We start from the raw sequence: 19,305 nt of genomic DNA, 5'->3' as shown, positions 1-19,305 counted from the left end.
CTTCAATGCCTCCAAGTTGCCATTCACACTTGCAACTGGTCCATCGACGCAAAGTCTTGTCTTGATCTTCTCCATCTAACCATAAGTCTCCATGTCATGTCTCATATGCAATGAGTTCTTTCATCACACTATATGAGCATAGCATCAACATTAAATTATTTCTCCATAATAGCACATGTTGCTCATACTAGTGTTTTTATGTGGACTAATCACTCATGTATCTCAATCTCAACATAAATATTTATTAATCCATCTAAATTGTCACTCAATTTCAAAATCAAAATAAGGGCCTTTCACGGTCGCGTGGCCTCGCCGCTCCGCCTCATCCAGCATCAACAAGCCTCCTTCTCCGAGCTGTTGCATCACGCCGCTGGGCCGAATAGCCCTACCGGCGACCTCTCCACCGCGGCGCCGCCACGTCGGGACCTCCCATGCGCTGTGGCCGCAACTCCACCTCAGCCTTACATTGCATCGTCGACTCGTCCGTTCCACCGTGGGGCCCACTCCACGTGAGAACATGTGCTATCAGCCCTCATCAGCCGTAGCGAGAGCGCGTTCTTTCTCCTCTTCTCTCTTTCCTACGTGTTATCCTTATAGTAAGTTTAACGGCACCATTAAAGCTGCCCTAACAAAAACCAGCGCCCTCGACCCCGCTCTAGGACCAATCAAATCGCAGTAACGGGAGTGATCTCCAACAGCGCCCCTAGAGGCGGCTCCACCTATCACCCACAATTGACGAAGTGAAACACGTGAAGGGCCTAATTTAATGCGCGACCTAGGTGAGTTGAAGTTGGGCCCGGCCCATCTCATATGGCCATTTCTCTCCTGGCCTTTCTATCCCCAGCTCACCCATCACGACCTGGACACACGCCGTATCTCCCCATTCCCACCGGCAACCGGGCATCGTCGTCGCCGCCTGCGCCGCCGCCCGCGGCCACCATGTGGAGGGGCGGCGCCATCGCCGCCTCCGCCGCGAGGGCTCTCCGCTCGCGCCTCATCCCCGACCCCATCCACCACCCAGCCACGTCGCTCACTCCTATCGCCTCGGCGCGTGCCTCCTCCTCCGCACCCTCCGCCGCCGCAGCGAACAACGTCGTTGAAGAAGCGGCGGCGGCGGCCGTATCAGTCTCCCAGCAGGCGGGATCCGTTTCCAACGCGCTACATCACTACGGGAGGTGCTACTGGGAGCTCTCCAAAGCTCGCCTCAGGTGCGCGATTTGCTTTTCCTGTTCCCCATGGATCTATTGTAATGTTTTTTGGAAATAGCATCCGAAATAAATTGAGAACACACGCCTTCGTTTCATGTAACTAGAGTTGTCACTGGGCATAGTGGTGCCTTAAATAGGTTTTGTTGCCCTCGATGCAATTTGGTTGTACCAGTTCTACAACTCCTTTTGTTGAGCAGACCTGGTCCGATGCCCTATGCAACTGTAGAAGATTAAGGATCACAAGTTCGGCAATGTGACTTTCGATTTTGTTCCTTGGGAATGTTACCTTGGTGCTTCAAATCCAATCATATTCATATTAGAGTAAGGGTATATATGCTTTGGTACTTATGTTGGATTCTAAGAAAATGTAGAACCTTGAATTTTGTATGCACTTTTTTTGAATTAACATTGATCTTTGACATGTCTTGCACAGTTTTGGTTTATACAATTGAGCAAAACCTTATATGTATTCATGCATATGCCATGTAGAATCCATACAGTAAGTTTACACAACTAGTTTCTAAGTGAGAATTCTGCTGCGACCTGTGGGTGATGCTGGCTATTCAAACTTAACTATTGTGATGCCTTTCCCCGAAGCATATCAGGCTTTAACGTATTCTAAGTATGTGGAACTTCAGGAAAAAAGACACTTCTTACATTTGTGGTAGACATTCCTTCCATTTTTAATTGTACGTGAGCAAGATGCTAAATTTAATTTCTGCCTATTAGCATGCAGATTGCACTACCTAACCTCTGCCTCTGCTATGTTTGAATCTTGAATCTTGAATCTTGAAATGAATAATGAAACCTTCTGTAACATTGTTTCTCTGGATCTGGCCACTACTGTTAGAACATTAGACACTCTTCTCTGGTTATAGTGTATAAATGGGATTGAGACAGTGGTTCAAAATTCAATCGCAGCAGACTTGTCTTTGTCCATGTTTTGAACTAGCTAGCTATCATGTTTGATTATATAAGTTGGATTAGGACTGCAAATTAAAACTCAATGAAAGCGCAACTGTGATAGTCCATGTTCTGTCCAGACCTTTATGCATAACTAGCCTCATTTTGGTGTTTTTCTAAGAAATATGGTCATTCACAATTTTTTCCTGGAAACTTTGAGGATTTGCCATTTCATGGGACATTGAAGTCCTTGGGACATTAACATACAATTGGATTTTCAATTTTAACTTGCTATGAACTGGGTATCAAAATTTTCAGTTTACCACCTTTTTTCTTGTGAAAGAATTGTTGGTTCACCTAATATCTGTACATAGTGTATCTGTATGTAGTCATGGTTCTTAAGGTGTTCAGGTGACATGTGGCGACCCGCACCCTCAAAATGCCTAGCCGACACCATAGACATATCCCAAATATACTATGACAGAAGAATTTAGTAGCACATGCATGAGTATTGCATAAGGCAAAAGCTGATGCATAATTCTGAAATCTCTCAACTCTCAGCTCTCAGTTTCAATCATCAAACTCATCTTCATCTTCATCTTGCTCTCCATCCTCCTCAGCATTATTGTTGGCATCCAAGTATTCTGCCATCTTTTTCCTTACCTCAGTGCCAACCATTGAACATAGAAGCACATCTCCATTTCCACCAGTTAGATGTTTCTTAAACCTTTTAATTCCTCCTGCAATCCTCTTGTTGCACAGCTTACATGTCACCTTATCTTGCTTCATAAGGTCTTCCGAATAGCCACGCTCCCAGTCTGGATATTTCGAGTTTGCTGGTCTTTGATTCTTTGTTTTGGATCAATCTTGGGGTCATACTCGCCTGCCACAGAAAGATGCTCTCTCCATTGTGGCCTTGTGGCTGCAGTGTGCAAAGAACAAGAGCACATGGTTTTATAATTGCTGAGCAGGGCACAGCCAAGCACAAGGAGAAGAGTAGAGCAGAGAAAGCAGGAGACGAGAGGGAAGATGGCAGATAGCAGAGGTAATTTGGCTGATCCAAGCACAAGACCGGGAAATGAATAGGTGAATAGTTACCTAGGAAGCAGAGGGAACGGGGGTGACACAAATGTTGTTGGAGACCGAAGACTAGAGGCATGTGTCGCATGTTGTGGACCGGTGGGGCCACGCAGGACTGCGACCAGCGGAGAGGCAGGTTCGAATGGGATTGAGGAACGGAGTAGATGTACCGGGTCACAGTCGTAGATTGACGGAGACGTGGGGCGTCGTGTCATGTATGTGGATAGGCGGAGATGGGCGGGATCATTGAGGATCCGCTGCCGTGAGTTCCAGGTTCCATCCCGCCTCCTCTTCTTCCCTTTCTCTTCTCTGCTTCTCCCTCCCTCCCTCCCTCCCCCTATTGTGCCTAGATTGGCCAGGTATACTTGCATGTCGTGTTCGATTTCGTGGCCCCGTGTCGATTTCCCTCCCACCTGCCCCTCAATTTCACTTCTGTGCTCCGTACCGTGATTTCCCATGTGACACTCGTGTGTGGCGGCGGCCTCATCCTCCAGGACACCCAGAGAACACGGGGACGCCTTCCACCTGAGGCGGACGCCATAGACCATCCTGGCTAGGCAACAGGGATGCCTTGGACCCCAGCGCGCCCCGACACCTAGTGGTCGCCTAGGCGATGCCTTAAGAACCATGGTAGTACTGTAGTACCTCACTTATAATAGGTTTAGACAATCTTGTGATTCTGAATTCAATTTAGTTGTTCATGTGGGATTACTTATAGCTGATGACTGAAGTAGAAATTTCTCCTTTCCTTGCACTTCTTTTATCTAATAACCCATCCAAAATTTTATGGTATTTAGTGCTCTTGTTGTGGCAACTTCTGGGGCTGGCTATGTGCTTGGTAGTGGCAATGTCGTGGACATTGCTGGACTTTGTTGCACTTGCGCTGGTACAATGATGGTTGCGGCATCTGCAAATACCCTCAACCAGGTACATGTTTCTTACATTTTGGCATTGTAAAACAATATTGATTGCATTAGGATTTATTTAAATCTTTATTTGTTCATGATCCTGCAGCAAATATTAGATTTATTAATGTATCCTCTTTCCCACACATTTACACCATATGAATAGCTCTGCTTAATATTGTTGTTAGTGTCTAGAGAGTGGAGAGAGTGAACTTTTTGTAGTTGCTTTAACTGCCAGCACAACTCAGGATTCTCTCTAATCATTCACACCTACTTTCAGGTGTTCGAGATAAAAAATGATGCTAAAATGAAAAGGACAATGCGGCGGCCCCTGCCATCAGGTCGCATTAGTCCTGCACATGCTGCCATGTGGGCTACGAGCGTTGGAGCTGCAGGAACAGCTTTATTGGCCTGGAAGGTTCTTGCTTTCTCTTAGCATTTTATACATGCAAATGTGTACTTTCTTTCGAAAATGCTCAGCTGCATAAGTTGATAGAAAGCTGACACTTGAACTAAACATGCAAAATTTGGCAAGGTTTGTGCAGGCTAATGGCTTGGCAGCTGGGCTTGCAGCTTCTAATCTTGTTCTGTACGCATTTGTATATACCCCACTGAAGCAAATACACCCAGTTAATACATGGGTAGGAGCAGTTGTTGGTGCTATCCCACCACTTCTGGGGTATGTTACGTACTGAACCTGTTTGCTGGTATTCTCAAGTACAGTTTAAATATCTATTTATATTAATGCCACTGAATATATTTTCTGCATCGAAGAAGCATGTATAATTCACTGTACTTGGTCAAGGAAAGGTTCTTTCTGTAGGCGGTTAAATTTTGAACTTGAAACTAACTTGTAACTGGATGAGACACGACCCCTAATAGCTGAACTAGTTTCTCTGGAGTGCTTGGAGCCTTGGGTTATGGGCTGGGCTGCACAGAGGTAGAGTGAAATTAAGAGCTGCATTTGATATTATGCTCTCTTGAGAATCAATTATCTCTTATTTGACAAGCTGCATATTGTGGCTGCATTAAGTTCGATATCCCAAGTGATAATGACTGTAAAAAGGTCTGTACAAAACTGTGATCTTGATCACTCTTTGGATCAATAGTGATCAATATCCACCCCTCCATGATGCCTTGCACTCTACATTAGATCTTGTAGAAGGTCTGTGGAAAACTTCTAGTGTGTAACATTGGCCAATTCTTGCTATAGAGTATTTTGCCGATATATATTTTTGTGCTCCTATTTTATCTGTTGAATGTGTTAATAAAGCTATCTACATCTTTTACAAGATGTGATCATTTACTGTGTCTTCCTCTGTACAGATGGGCAGCAGCTTCTACTGAATTGTCACTAAATGCTATGGTTCTCCCTGCTGCATTGTACTATTGGCAAATACCCCATTTTATGGCGCTTGCATACTTATGTCGCGATGATTACCTTGCTGGAGGGTAATTCACTTGTCTCTGTTCATTACTAGCAGATTTATCTGTGAAGAGTCTCTAGTTTAGATGAAAACTCTGGTCACTATTTGTTCCATGCATGTAACTGTCTGCTTGATGCAGGTACCGTATGTTTTCTTTTGCTGACCCTTCTGGTAAAAAAACTGCGTGGGTATCGCTCAGAAATTGCCTGTACATGTTACCTTTGGGATTGTTTGCATACAACTGTGAGTATTAATCATATTAATTTTCTAGTTTTAATTGCAATTTTAGATCTTATATATGAGACTAATGCAGGGGGCCTCTCATCTGAGTGGTTCGGTCTTGAAGCATCACTACTAACGATGGGCCTTACCATTGGAGCTCTATCGTTTGTGTTGGAACCAAGCCCGAAAACTGCAAGGAGAATGTTCTATGGAAGCCTGCTGTATCTCCCTGCTTTCATGGCTGGACTTCTATTACATCGGCTGCCTAATGAACAAAAGGTGCACAATCTGACTGAGAAAAGTGAACTGGATGGAGTTCTTTACGGGGCTGATCTGCAGGATGACCAAAGAGCGAGACAGAAGTACGAAGACAGGAAACCTTCTCGTGGGCAATCACGCCCTCCAGTTGCTTATGCTTCTGTGGCTCCATTCCCTTTCTTACCAGTACCCATATACGAGTCATGAAAACCTTCTCCCGTTCTTCCTGCATCAGTGGGCTGCCGGAGCAATATGTTCATGCACTTTTGGTTTCATACATGAATTTTTTGCCGCCAAGGGGATCCTTGGTCTCGTTGAAATTATAGGATAATTCTTTTGCGGGGTGAGCTCTTTGCGGTCCATCTGAATGTAAAAAAGTGCTGTTGATCCTCTTTCTGATGCCTCGAGCAACACGGTTGCGCTGACGTACAGGATTCTTCTTTTGTCAAATTTGGTTGACATTAATAACGCGCAGTGAAGTTTCATGCAAACTGCTGGTGGCCTTCATGTTCACGGCACATATTGATGGTGTAGAACTATGCAAGTGTCGGAAACTCTCTTTGAATTTTGAGTTTCACAAGGCGGCATTCCTGTCGTCTTAGGATAAGTTTGGTGAAGCTACATTTTCTTATTTTATAAATGAAGTGATTCTATGAAGTAAGTGATTTTGTAACTGAAAGTAATTCTCTTCTAGGTTCAATTCTAACAGAGTGTCTATGTCTGAAGCGAATTTGGTGAAGCTATTCTTTTCTAGCTCAGTCCAATTGTTTGTTTTAGAGAATCATTTAACATATTCAATATAAAATAAAGTATATTATACTCATAATCTTTAGTTCATTTAGGAGAATTATTTTATAGAATCAGCAGTGAATCAAGTATACTATACTGTCCTTAATGTTTAAATAATTCGCTCTAAGTTAGAATTTGGGTCTACAACTAATAAACCTATGGACAGTGCGTAGAGTGAACAAATAAAAAAATAATTAAGGATCGAGATTCTTACTTTGGATACATGCTTTCACGTCCCACTACTATTTATATATATGAAAAATGATTGTTACTATGTACGTGCAGGTTGAAACTTCCAAGGAGTTGTTATTCTAGAAAAATGTTGATTAGAAATATTGTACCGCCCACGCCCACAAGGTTGCACTTTTTCCCAACTATGTGAAGAGCTTCCACCCAAAAAAAAACCTATGTGTAAAGCTAGAGATATCCACACTTGATGGTTAGCTGTAAGGTTTATGTTGATATTAGAGGTTAGGGTTCTAGCACGAGGGGAGGTGCGTAAAATGATCTGGACTACAATAATAGCAAGTATTATAGATTGCTGGCGGCGCGGAAAGTACAACCATGCTAGAAAAAATCACCACTTGCGGATAGAGAAAAGGAGAGAGTGTGGAGCATGCAGCTCGCTAGAAAAAATCACCACCGGCGGATAGAGAAAAGGAGAGAGTGTGGAGCGTGCGGCTCATGAAGTCCCAGTTGAAGCAGGCGGATGCACGCGCATGCAATTCCCACTCGCTATGCTTCGGCTGCACTCGCTCTTTATTTGCTACATGTGCTGTGCCACTCATTGCTGCTAGTATTGCTGCATTAAATACTCTCCACGCTGGTGTTTATTCAACTGGCAGCGGGCTGAACCACAACCCTTCCACTAAAGATGCGTAGGTGAAACAACAGATTTATCAAACTTTGGAATTAACACGTCTTTTAAACTTTGCCTATTCCAAGATCACAGCTACTATGATCAATGCCTATAATGCAATCCACCTTTTCCTCCTCTTTTCTCTGCACATGCATTAACTTCAGTAGAAAAGATACGAGTGCAAAGTTTCATAGTGATTATGCCAGCTAAGTTTTATACGAATAAAACTCCTCTTTCATCCTACGAAACTCACACTATCTGTCCTCGTTATATCAATAAAATTGATGATGTGATATCAAATTTAATAGTATGAAACACTAAAATAAACATTGAGATTGACGCCTCTGTTCAATCTTCCCAAAGAGGCAACTACACCCAATCAGTGTTTTCCTTACCGATCGGTAACCGGCGGTTACCGCCGATTTTTACCGATATCGGTAATAGGCGGTAATGCAAATCGGCGGTAAATTTTGAAAAATTTCGCCAAAATTTAAAATTTTCAAAAAATTTTGAAATAAATTACGCAAAAATATGGTAAGAAAGTAGAGATCACATACATCATTCTGATATAGAACATGTTCAAATATTTGACCATTTGGGCACCGAAAAAAACAAAAAAACATTCGGAACCCGTTAAGACCCGTTAACCCGTTAACCCATTAGCTTTTTTTACTACACCACCGACACCCCATCTAACCCGTGAGTCACTTTCCCCTCCCCCTTCACCCCTTTCGCCTGAGCTCCGGCGATTTCCAGGCGCTCCCCGTAGATTTCGGCTTCAAGGCGATGTTTATCGCTGGTAAAGCGACGGAAGCCGGGCGGTAGGAGCGGGAATCGCTCGCGCGGCCGCCTGCCTGTCGCGGGCGCCGGTAAACGTCGGTAAATCGGTGGTTTTCGGCGGTAGGGCGTCGATTACCGGCGGTACAGTGTCGGTAGAGGTGCCGGTGTGGCCGTCCCAGAGCGGGATCCGCTAATACCGAGCGGTATTCGGATGCAAGATGCTTACAATGTGCAGGTAAATGGCGGTTTAGCAACTAGTTTATATTATTTTTATTTTTTCATCAAAATTTCATCACGTTCAATACGCAGGCTCAAGGATATGCGACATATGGTGCCTATGGCGCATATGGGGCCTATGGAGCCTATGGCAATAGCTCATATCAACATGATGAGACTGAAGAATAAACTCCATGTGGTATGTATCGTGTGAACTACTATGTATTATGTATATTGACGATGATGGTTTGTAAGGACTACGGTTGTGATGATTTGTATGGACTATGATTGTGATGACTTGTATGGACTATGGTTGTGATGATTTGCATGAACTATTGTTGTGATTATTTATATGGACTATGGATGTGAATTTCTATTTTTATGGATATGAACTTCTATTCTATGTATGTGTAAATGTTATATAATTGTTTGATATATACCATCAGTAATGATATTAACAAAATTACGGTGAAATGCTGCCAAAATTTTTAATTTTCCAAAGTCATACGGTGTTTACCGGTTAAAACTGACGGTTACCGGTCGGTAAACATCGATTACCGGTCGGTAAACAACGGTGATCGATTTTTTGAATTTGAATTGTCATTTCGAGCGGTTTCTAGAGGTTTTTGGCGATTTACCGCCGGTTTACCGATACCGCTAATTGGCGGAAATCGCTTTACCTTCGGTAAGGTGAACCCTGCACCCAATTGACTGACCAACACACGCTTCGCGTTTGCACCCATCCGTCCCCCAAACGGTTAAACCCTTCAGATTCATTAAAACTAAACCAATCCCCCAAAAAAACCCAAAACAAATTATTCCCCTCCGGCGCCCACCCAACCCCGCCGCGGACCACCATGGCATCGCTGCGGGGCGCGGCCGCTCCGTCCCCGGCGCCGCGCGCGGGTGACCTGGTGATCACGCAGGTCAGCCTGGGCGGCTTCGACGCCACCGTGAAGGCGCGAGACCTCGCCGACTTTCTCGAGACCGAGGTGGGCCAGGTCTGGCGCTGCCGCGTCAAGACCTCCTGCACGCCGCCGGACGCCTACCCCGACTTCCTCCTCCCCGCTGTCGCCCCCGCCGCGGGGCAGCCGCTGCATTACGACCGCGTGCCCCCGCACGCATTCGTCCACTTCGCGCGTCCGGAGGCCGCGCGCCGCGCCGCCGACGCCGCGGGCCGGTCGGAGCTCATCCTCTCCCGGAAGCCCCTCCGCGCCGCCTCCGCCCCGGATAGCTCCCTCCGCGCCTCCCGCCGCCGCAGCGTCACGCCATTCCGCTTCACCGACTCGCGGCTCGAGGTCGGGGATCTCACGGCCCCCGACGCCTTCATCGCCGCCTGGCGCGGGCCGGACGCCGGGCTCGAGTTCTCCGTCGACCCCTTCGACGGGTCCTGCCGCTTCGTCTTCACCCGCGACACCGCCTTCGCGTACCCGGAGTACCCCCAGGCCGCCGTGGTCATGCGCTGCGACGTCAAGCTCGAATTCCCCGTCCGCGACGTTGCAGAGGTCAGGGTGTTCCAGCTCGACAGCTCGCTGCTGCTCCGGCTGTGCTCCACGCCCCAAGTCTACTACCGCACGGCTGATGATGACATCTACGAATCTGTGCCGTTCGACCTTCTCGACGATGACGACCCGTGGATACGGACCACCGATATCACCCCCAGCGGCGCAATCGGGCGGTGCGGAGTGTACAGGCTCACATTCTCCAGGCGGTTCTGGCCAAAGATGGAACGCGCCCTGGCGTACATGAAGGAGAGGAGGGTGGAAATCATTGAGTGCCGTGGTGGGTGGGGTTCAAGGCGGGGGCTCACAGTGCGTGATGAGCCCGAGTATGGGGAGCGAATGCAGGACCTATTCTTCTGCGTGCAGCACGCGGAGGGGCTCAAGTTTCCGGTGCTGTTCCTCGTGAATGCGTTGGTGCACAAGGGAGTGATAAATCAACACCAGCTCACGCCTGAATTCTTTGGTTTGCTCCAGAAAAGGGAGGATGAGGTGAACTTGGCTGCATTGAGGGAATTTTGGGGGGACAAATGTCCAGTGTTTGATGCATGTAGGAGGCTGAAGAATCTGCAGGATAGGGTTGCCAGGAACCCGAAACTTCTTCGCAAAAAGATTGGAGATGAAAATTCAGAGGTGAGGAGGCTGGTGATAACACCCACCAGGGCTTATTGTCTGCCACCAGAAGTAGAACGCTCTAACCGCGTTATCCGGCATTATCGTGAAGTGGCTGATAGGTTCTTGAGGGTAACTTTTATGGATGAGGGGATGCAACAACTGAACAGTAATGTGCTACACTTCTCTGCAGCGCAAATTGTCAAGGATTTGATGTCAAAGTCGATCCCACATAAGACAACAGTGTACAAGCGCGTTAAAACATTTCTGACTGAGGGTTTTCACATGTGTGGCAGGAAGTACTCATTTCTTGCATTCTCATCGAACCAGCTGAGGGACAGGTCGGCTTGGTTCTTCGCAGAGGACAGAACAAGAACAGTGGAAAGTATAAGAACATGGATGGGGCGGTTCACTAGTAAGAATGTAGCAAAGCATGCTGCTCGGATGGGGCAGTGCTTCTCATCTACATATGCAACAGTAGTGATGCAGCCACATGAGGTTGATGAGTGTCTTGAGGAAGTTGAACACAATGGGTATATTTTCTCTGATGGAATTGGCAAGATTACGCCAGATCTTGCAATGGAAGTCGCTAAGACACTTCAACTAACAGATAACCCCCCATCCGCTTACCAGATTAGGTATGCAGGCTTCAAGGGTGTTATAGCTGTCTGGCAAGGAGAAAATGATGGGATACGACTTTCCCTGAGGACAAGCATGCGCAAGTTTGAGTCTGCCCACACTGTGTTAGAGGTGGTCTCATGGACAAAGTTCCAGCCAGGATTCTTAAATCGTCAGATTATCACATTACTGTCTTCCTTGAATGTCTCGGATGCTATCTTTTCACAAATGCAGGAAGCGATGCTATGTAATCTCAACAATATTTTGTCAGACACTGATGTTGCTTTTGATGTTGTAACCACCTCTTGTGCTGATCAAGGAAACACCGCGGCACTGATGCTGAGTGCTGGCTTTTCTCCTGGAACTGAACCACACCTGAAAGCAATGCTATTGGCTATAAGGTCTTCACAGCTATTGGGTCTTTTGGAGAAAACAAGGATTTTTGTGCCAAAGGGAAGGTGGTTGATGGGCTGCCTTGATGAACTTGGGATCCTTGAACAAGGGCAATGCTTCATTCGGGCCTCATCTCCATCGCTCAATAATTGTCTGGTGAAGCATGGACCAAGATTTTCCTCAGCAAACAAAAATGCAGAGACAATTGTGGGTACTGTTGTAATGGCGAAGAACCCATGCCTTCATCCAGGGGATGTCCGGATCCTTGAAGCTGTTGATGTGCCTGAACTGCATCATCTTGTTGATTGCTTGGTCTTCCCAAGGAAAGGTGAGAGGCCACATGCCAATGAAGCATCTGGGAGTGATCTTGATGGGGATCTCTACTTTGTGACATGGGATGAAAAGCTTATACCGCCAGGCAAAAAGAGCTGGAACCCTATGGACTACACCCCAGCCGAAGCAAAACAGCTGCCACGTCAAGTAGTTCAACATGTTAGTTCAACTATTCCTGCCATTTAGGCATTTCTTCCCTCATATATTTGTTCAATATTTGGATGTCTTCCCATAAATGATTTCTGCTTGACATGTTAGTGGTCATTGTAAAACAAACCCTTCTGTAGCTACTGAAGCAAGGAACTTGAGCATAAATAATCATTGGAGTTGTACCATAGTTTCCACCCTGAACCAGAGATTTTATTCCTTTCTACTAATTCCATGCTTTTGTTGAGTGTTGAGTGGCATGGGAAATCCTAGAGTTTTTGAGCTATATTTTTATTTGGTTATATTGTCTGCCATTTGATTATCAGATGACTATAGATTTACCTACATTTGTTTATGGACCCAGTCAGCTACCATCATTTCTTAGATATCAGCTTTTCAGTTTTCACTGACCAACTCTCTTGTACAGGACAATAGATAGTTAATTGTTTGTATGCTCTGTAATTATTGTCTTAATATGCATTATGCAAGATCAAACATGTTATTTGTACTGTAACAATTGTTCTAGTTAATGCACTTTACACATAGCTCTAAAGTTTATTTCTAATATAGCACAGGATACCTGTGTAATCTGCAGGAACTTCATACATGTCATTTACAAAAAGTGACATATGTATACATTTTCATTTGACAATCTACATTCACAGCAATATAGTTGGTCCAAGTTAAAATAGTTTGGTTGCAAAAAGTCACTTGTTTTTGACTGGCGGGAGTGCTTACTGTTTTCTATGTTTTAGGTAGTGGCTAAAGGCTAGATAAATTCTGAAGATCCAGATCATGGAGCCTGCAAGCCTATTATGTTCAGCTAGATTTCGATATTATTTTATTTGATTCTTGGATGAGTATAGCTATATAGTACAATCAAACATTTAACTTACCAATTTACTGGTATAGCAGTTTTAGATGGATACCACATTGGCATAATTTGGTGCAAGCCCTGTTGCCAGCAACAAGTCAAGAGTGTTAGAGTATATTAGGCAACTCCGGATATGGTTAGTTTAGGATTGATTGTAATCCCGGGATAACCTTCCTTATCTCTAGGAGAGGCTACTTGCCCTCCAAGCCATGTACTCCTATATATACCGCCCAAGAAGCTCAAGCAATATATCGACCACATTATACGCATCCTACCTTTCCTACATGGTATCAAACGCCTAGGTTTTAGATCCTGACCTAGCCGCCGCCGCTTCCGCTGCATCCCGCGCCGCCCCCGGGGAGATCAATCTCCGCCGGGGGCAGCACCCTCGTAGGATGCGCCGCGGATCCCTCTGATCCGCGCCGCCGCCGCCGTCAACCAGCAACAGAAGGACCTACCTCTTCCCTGGCCGCCCCATGGCAGCACCGCTCGACGTCCCCGTCGGGTACCACATCGCCATGGGGGCGCCACTGGGCCTGCACGCCTCCGCGTCGTCGTCCCCCTCGGCTCCGCATCCGGATCCGCCCGCCCCTCCCGCGCATCAAGCCTCGACTCCTACCAGCGCCGCCGCACCGCTGCCATGAGCGCGAGTGCGTGGCTACGGAGGACCACCGCGGGGACGCCAGGCCACTGCACCATCGGGGTAGGCGGGCCGCCGCATCGCCAATCGACGTCCACGCCGGGCCGCAGCGCTGCCGCCGCCCTCCATCACCGGTCCTCTCCAACGCGCCGCCGCGAGCCTGCTTCCCCTCCTCCCTCAACGCCATGCCGCCGTCCGCAAGGTCGCGGCTCCGGCTTCTGGGGGGTCGTCGGGCTGCTGCGCGGCCGGAGCAGAGGAGCCGCTCGGGCTGCTCCTGCCCCTTCCTTCCTTTGCCCTCTGGCCAACAGGCGGATGAGGATAAGCTTTGGGAGGGCATCACTTGGTGCACCCGAGATTGTACCCGCAGGTTCGCCTTGATGCTGCTGCTATTTTTTTTCCGATCTAAGATCGGTTTGCGTCGCCCTGCCGTTCGTCGCCGTTCATCGTCGACCCTCCCGAAGGACGAGGTTGTTGCTGCGCCTTCCAGGCTGCAGCGACGACGTTCGTGATCAAGCCACCCTATCGGTGTCGTCGCCTTTTTCAGGCGGTGGCGCCACTCGCTGCCGGTCTTCGTCAAGCAGGCGCTCGATCCGCCTCCGCGCCTCCAGCCTTTCTCGCGCGGACATCGCCGCCGATGTTCCTGAAGGAAGACGTCGTCGCCACCCCTGATCTGAGCGCGACACTTGCTGCAACCTGAGCCGTCGCCATCCCTGTCCTGAGCGTGACCTAAGTCGCAAACCGCGCCGTCTACCTTCGTCATCCGCTGCACCGTCCTGTTGCTGTCTTCGGCAAGAAGCTGCTGAGTTTGCGTACTCGAGCACCTCGACGACGCTTCGACCCGCGCCCCCTCCACGGCTTCGACCACGTCCACCTCGACTTCGGCTACTACGGCACTAAAGGGCTATCATCTGCATGAGTCTCCAGTCAAAGCTTTCGCACCGGCGTTCCGACTGCAGGGGGGATACGTCTCCATTGTTCAGTCTGACCGTTCGTGTTGCTACCGCTACGACTGCGGGGGGATGTTAGAGTATATTAGGCAACTCCGGATATTGTTAGTTTAGGATTGATTGTAATCCCGGAATAACCTTCCTTATCTCTAGGAGAGGCTACTTGCCCTCCAAGCCGTGTACTCCTATATATACCGCCCAAGAAGCTCAAGCAATATATCGACCACATTATACGCATCCTACCTTTCCTACAAAGAGCTCCTAACCATTTGTTCGTGGCTTATGTTCGCTTACAGAACACCCTAATTGGCACATTTTTTTTTTCATCTCATCTGTTAGATCTTTCTCTTCTCTTTTGAAAAATAACATTGGCGAAGGCTTATTATCCATTTGATCCGATACATATAGCTAATATACAAAAATTATAAAGTGCATCTTTGTTTCACCTGTTTTTTGCAAATTGCTTGAACTTTGGTTGTTGATAAATATTTCGTATTAACACATTTTATTAATAAGCTCTTGTACTTTTAACAGGATATAGTTGATTTCTTCTTGAAGAACATGGTAAATGAGAAACTTGGTCCAATAAGCAATGCTCATGTTGTTCATGCTGACACAAGTGAGTATGGAGCAATGGATGAGAAGTGCATTCAATTGGCGGAACTAGCAGCAACTGCTGTGGACTTCCCCAAGACGGGGAAAATCGTGTCAATGCCACCATCCCTTCGACCAAAATTATATCCTGACTTCATGCAGAAGGATGAAGCAATCACCTATAAATCAGATAAGATCCTTGGAAGGCTTTATCGGTCAATCCAAGAAGCCTCCAATGGCGATCTGGTTCCAGAAGAAACTTGCACTTTAAATGATCTGCCTTATGACACAGATATTGAAGTTCCTGGTGCGACAGATTTTCTCTCAAGTGCCTGGCAGTGCAAGTGCTCTTATGAAGCGCAGCTAAACGCACTGCTCAGTCAATATGGTGTGCGTACTGAAGCAGAGCTTGTGACGGAGCACATATGGTCACTTCCCAAATACAGTAGCAGGAAGCAGGGGGATATAAAGGAGAGGTTGAAGAATGCATACTCCGCTCTCCGCAAGGAGCTCCGGAGTACTTTTGAAAGCATTGAGACCGACCAAACTGAGATATCTGATGATGAGAAAAATAGGGTATATGAGATGAAGGCCTCTGCATGGTACCAGGTTACCTATCACCCCAAATGGGTCCTGAAGTCAAGGGAAATGCTTGGGCCGGACTGCGAGAAAATGCCGGCGAGACTTAGCTTTGCATGGATCGCGGTGGATTATTTGGCGCGCATAAAGATAAGGTGCCGAGGAGAAGTGAAAGCTAACAGCCAAAGACCTGTCGACAGACTTGCCGCCTACATTTGTGAGAGCATGTAGATGGCAAAGCCGCTCGCGTGAAGCTCCCTGCAGTCGTAAAGCAAGACCACTCTGCCTTTCTGCCATGCCATTAAAGCATGCGTCCATCATAGTCAGTTTGTTACCTGGATTTCGTAATTTATCTACCGATTTGTTCAAACTCTCTTTAGTACCAGGAATGTTTGTGTATATACCCTGTTAAATTCATCCTTGCCCCTGCTGAAGTTGTACTTACACTTGTAGACTTGTAGTGGACTACTATCATTCGTGATTCTAGTGTGGAGCTTCTGCCAGCAGCAGAAGACTACTGTTATGTGAATTGTTATCAGGTAACGTGTCGCTGGTTCCAGTTTATTATCTGAAAATTGATAGGTTAGGCCCCCCCTGAAAGTGATCTAGCATTGTTTTCTGTTTTCTGATTTGAATTTCAGTTTCCCAAAAGCCAGTATATTGTGGAGTTGCGAGCTACGCATGTGACAGTACTACCGTTCGTCTGAATTCAGGGATAACGCAGGCGTATTTCCAGTTTGCAGATAATTCTTGATATCAAAGATTGAGGAACTGATATTCATTACTACCTGAGGTAGAAAATCCTTGTTACCCTCTGAAGTTAATTCGATTTTGTCTATTTGGGAGGAACCTGTACCTTTTTACCCGTGTTTCTGTCCCAAATAATGGGTTCACGCTCACATCTCATTAAATATATTCCGCTATAGTGAAAGCATGGGTTGCCATGTTGATGTATCTTAATTGCAAAGAGGTGTTTGGATCCGAGTGCTATTGCTCAAAGTGCTAAACTTTAGCATTAGTCTATCCAAACAGAAGTGCTAATATGTGAGTTAAATTTTAGCCAAGACTTAAAAACTTTAGCGAGACAATAAGTGCTAGTACTCAACTTTAGCCCATCCAAAAAGGCTCTAACTAAGCCTAGTTTAGTTGGTTATCTTCATGGGACAGGAGAAAATTTGTGAAAGTAACGGATTCAGCGAAGGGCGACGACTTGGCACTGTCGGTGCACATTTGTCACTACGAAGCACGACTATTGCACCAAGCGGCGACGGCCATTAAATTCTCCCGCACTCTAAAACCCTTGCCACGCTCAGCTCGCCACTGCTTAGCAAGTATACTAATGCGCTGGAAGTTGGTTGGGAGTTTACGTGGATCAAGAGAGAGACGGAGGCGGGCGTCTCGCTCCGCGCCTGCTCAAGCCGGCAGAGAGACCCTCTGTCCGCTCCCATTGGCTGAGCTAGTGGGGGTCGCCACCATCATCTTGCGCCTCTCCACCAGCAGTCGCCTCTCCACCGGCAGTCGGCGCCGCTATAAGCCCTGCTCTTAGCAGCACAAACTTTGATTAGACTTGCATCAACAGGCGCAGCCATGGGATCTTCTGCGCAGCTCAATCGCCGCCTGATCGATGCCACTGGCCGGCTTGCAATCGGCGGCAGCCTGCTTCCCGCCGTCGCGTTCCTCGCCACCGCTGTCCTCCTCGAGGCCGGAGTCAGCTCCATCATGCTCCTGTTCTTGCTGTTCCTGGTCGCCGCCGCGACCCTGTACCTCGTGCGCCGCCCTCGGCCGGTGTACCTCGTCGAGTACGCCTGCTTCCGCGCCGCGCCCGCCTACCGCGCCCCCTCTTGGCCACGTTCATGGCGCTGCCGCTGTCGTCTCCTTCATCGAGGGCACGCAGGAGCGGTCGGGCTTCGGGGAGGAGACCTGTGTGCCCCCCTCCCTCAGCTACATCCCGCCCGACAGGAGCCTTCGCGCGGCGCGCGAGGAGGCAGAGCTCATCATCTTCTCGGCCGTGGACGCCCTGTTCGCCAAGGCAGCACCACGCCGCGCGGCAGGGCAGGGGGACGACGTCGACGTGGTGATCGTCTGCTGCAGCGTGAGCGCACCGGATCCGGCGCTCTCGGACATGATCGTCAACAGGTACGGCATGCGCAGCGACGTGCGGAGCGTCAATCTGTCAGGGATGGGGTGCGGCGCGGGGCTCATCGCGGTGGATCTCGCGGCGAGCCTCCTGCGTGCTATGCCGCGGGGCGCGCGCGCACTGGTCGTTTCGACGGAGATCCTCTCCTCGAGCTACTACGTGGGCGCCGGTCTCTCCATGGTGGCTGCCAACTGCTTGTTCCGCATGAGCGGCGCCGCGATGCTCATGTCCACCTCCGCGACGGCCGCGCGGTTCCGGCTCGGTTGCGCCGTGCGTACCTGCTCGGCCACTCAGGACAGCGCATACCGCAGTGTGTTCCAGGAGGAGGGCGACAAGAGAAACCTCGGGGCGAGGGTCGAAAGAGGGTTCGCTGCCGTCGCCGGTGACAAGATCAAGGCGAACATCGTGGCGTTCGAGCCCCGTGTGCTCCCGGCCTCGGAGCTGCTCGTGCTCACGCTCTCCGCCGTGGCTCGGTGGGTCCTGAGCCGGCGGGCAGTAGGGACTTACCAACCAAACATCCGCACAGGGTGTTCGAGCACTTTTGCGTCCACGCCGCGGCCCTCCTCCGGCCTACTCCGCCCTCGCTCAGCCGCCAGGAGACCGCGGCACCGCGCCCCCCGGCCTGCTCCGCCCTCGCTCCACCGCCAGGAGGCCGCGCCTCCCGGCCTGCTCCGCCCTCGCTGTAATTACTGTGGCGCCCTAATCTGACGAGTGAGGCCGGGCCACCCCGGCGGCGGAGCGAGACGGACCAGGCCAAGGACGCGGCCTCCCGGCGTCCGAGCAGGGGCCGGGCCCCCCCGGCGGCGGAGCGGGGCGGAGCAGGCCGGGGCCGCGGCCCTCCAGCAGCGGAGCGGGCAGGAAATTCATCCGGTGAACTCTTGTAATTATTGTGAATTTGGATCTTGTGATTCATGTGTAGTCTTGTGAAATGAAATCTTGTGATTATTGTGTAATCTTGTGATCCTTATGATTTGTTAAATGAATTCTTGTGAAATGAAATCTTGTGATTGTTGTGATTCTTGTAAGATTGTGATTGTGTAATTTTAAAATATGTGATGGCTAGTGCCGTGGGAAGAAAAAAGGAAAGAAAACGAGAAAAGAAAAAAAAAATAAAAAAGCCACAAGCGTGGGAGGTATAAAGAAATTTAGTAAGAGTCATTTTAGTACCTGGCGTTTTGGCCGGTACTAAATGCAAGCACATTGAGTACCTACTAAGCGGTGCTTGGCATCCGACCGGTACTAATCGGGAGTTCTGGCCCGATACTAATATCCAAATTTCTGGCTG

The 19,305-nt window shown here is 48.2% G+C and overlaps 3 protein-coding genes across 3 annotated transcripts; all 3 read left to right on the top strand.

Moving 5' to 3' along the window:
- The first annotated feature begins 811 nt into the window (after window positions 1-811).
- Window positions 812-6,728, top strand: LOC120707068 (protoheme IX farnesyltransferase, mitochondrial-like). The gene is made up of 7 exons (XM_039991841.1): window positions 812-1,208; window positions 3,989-4,118; window positions 4,377-4,514; window positions 4,642-4,775; window positions 5,423-5,548; window positions 5,663-5,766; window positions 5,837-6,728. The coding sequence occupies exons 1-7, from the start codon at window positions 940-942 to the stop codon at window positions 6,208-6,210; spliced, it is 1,275 nt and encodes a 424-aa protein (XP_039847775.1). The 5' UTR covers window positions 812-939; the 3' UTR covers window positions 6,211-6,728.
- A 2,717-nt stretch (window positions 6,729-9,445) lies between these two features.
- Window positions 9,446-16,447, top strand: LOC120707067 (probable RNA-dependent RNA polymerase SHL2). Its single transcript, XM_039991840.1, has 2 exons — window positions 9,446-12,261; window positions 15,245-16,447. Exons 1-2 carry the CDS (start codon window positions 9,505-9,507, stop codon window positions 16,112-16,114), a joined length of 3,627 nt encoding a protein of 1,208 aa, XP_039847774.1. The 5' UTR covers window positions 9,446-9,504; the 3' UTR covers window positions 16,115-16,447.
- A 1,023-nt stretch (window positions 16,448-17,470) lies between these two features.
- LOC120709836 (3-ketoacyl-CoA synthase 6-like) lies at window positions 17,471-19,053 on the top strand. Its single transcript, XM_039995477.1, has 3 exons — window positions 17,471-17,650; window positions 17,769-18,493; window positions 19,047-19,053. The coding sequence occupies exons 1-3, from the start codon at window positions 17,471-17,473 to the stop codon at window positions 19,051-19,053; spliced, it is 912 nt and encodes a 303-aa protein (XP_039851411.1).
- The last annotated feature ends 252 nt before the right edge of the window (window positions 19,054-19,305 follow it).

Source organism: Panicum virgatum, chromosome 5K, assembly GCF_016808335.1.
Source record: "Panicum virgatum strain AP13 chromosome 5K, P.virgatum_v5, whole genome shotgun sequence".
NCBI classification, from domain to species: domain Eukaryota; kingdom Viridiplantae; phylum Streptophyta; class Magnoliopsida; order Poales; family Poaceae; genus Panicum; species Panicum virgatum.
Note: the sequence above shows the minus strand (reverse complement) of the source record. Positions and strands in the feature narration are given on the sequence as shown.

Excerpts from the sequence above, each read along its gene's own strand:
- LOC120707068 (XM_039991841.1), top strand. The coding sequence starts at position 940 with ATGTGGAGGGGCGGCGCCATCGCCGCCTCCGCCGCGAGGGCTCTCCGC. Across the intron at positions 5,549-5,662 it reads GATGATTACCTTGCTGGAGG|GTACCGTATGTTTTCTTTTG; the intron begins GTAATTCACTTG and ends TGCTTGATGCAG. Across the intron at positions 5,767-5,836 it reads GGGATTGTTTGCATACAACT|GGGGCCTCTCATCTGAGTGG; the intron begins GTGAGTATTAAT and ends AGACTAATGCAG.
- LOC120707067 (XM_039991840.1), top strand. The coding sequence starts at position 9,505 with ATGGCATCGCTGCGGGGCGCGGCCGCTCCGTCCCCGGCGCCGCGCGCG. Across the intron at positions 12,262-15,244 it reads CACGTCAAGTAGTTCAACAT|GATATAGTTGATTTCTTCTT; the intron begins GTTAGTTCAACT and ends TACTTTTAACAG.
- LOC120709836 (XM_039995477.1), top strand. The coding sequence starts at position 17,471 with ATGGGATCTTCTGCGCAGCTCAATCGCCGCCTGATCGATGCCACTGGC. Across the intron at positions 17,651-17,768 it reads CCGCCGCGACCCTGTACCTC|GGCACGCAGGAGCGGTCGGG; the intron begins GTGCGCCGCCCT and ends TCCTTCATCGAG.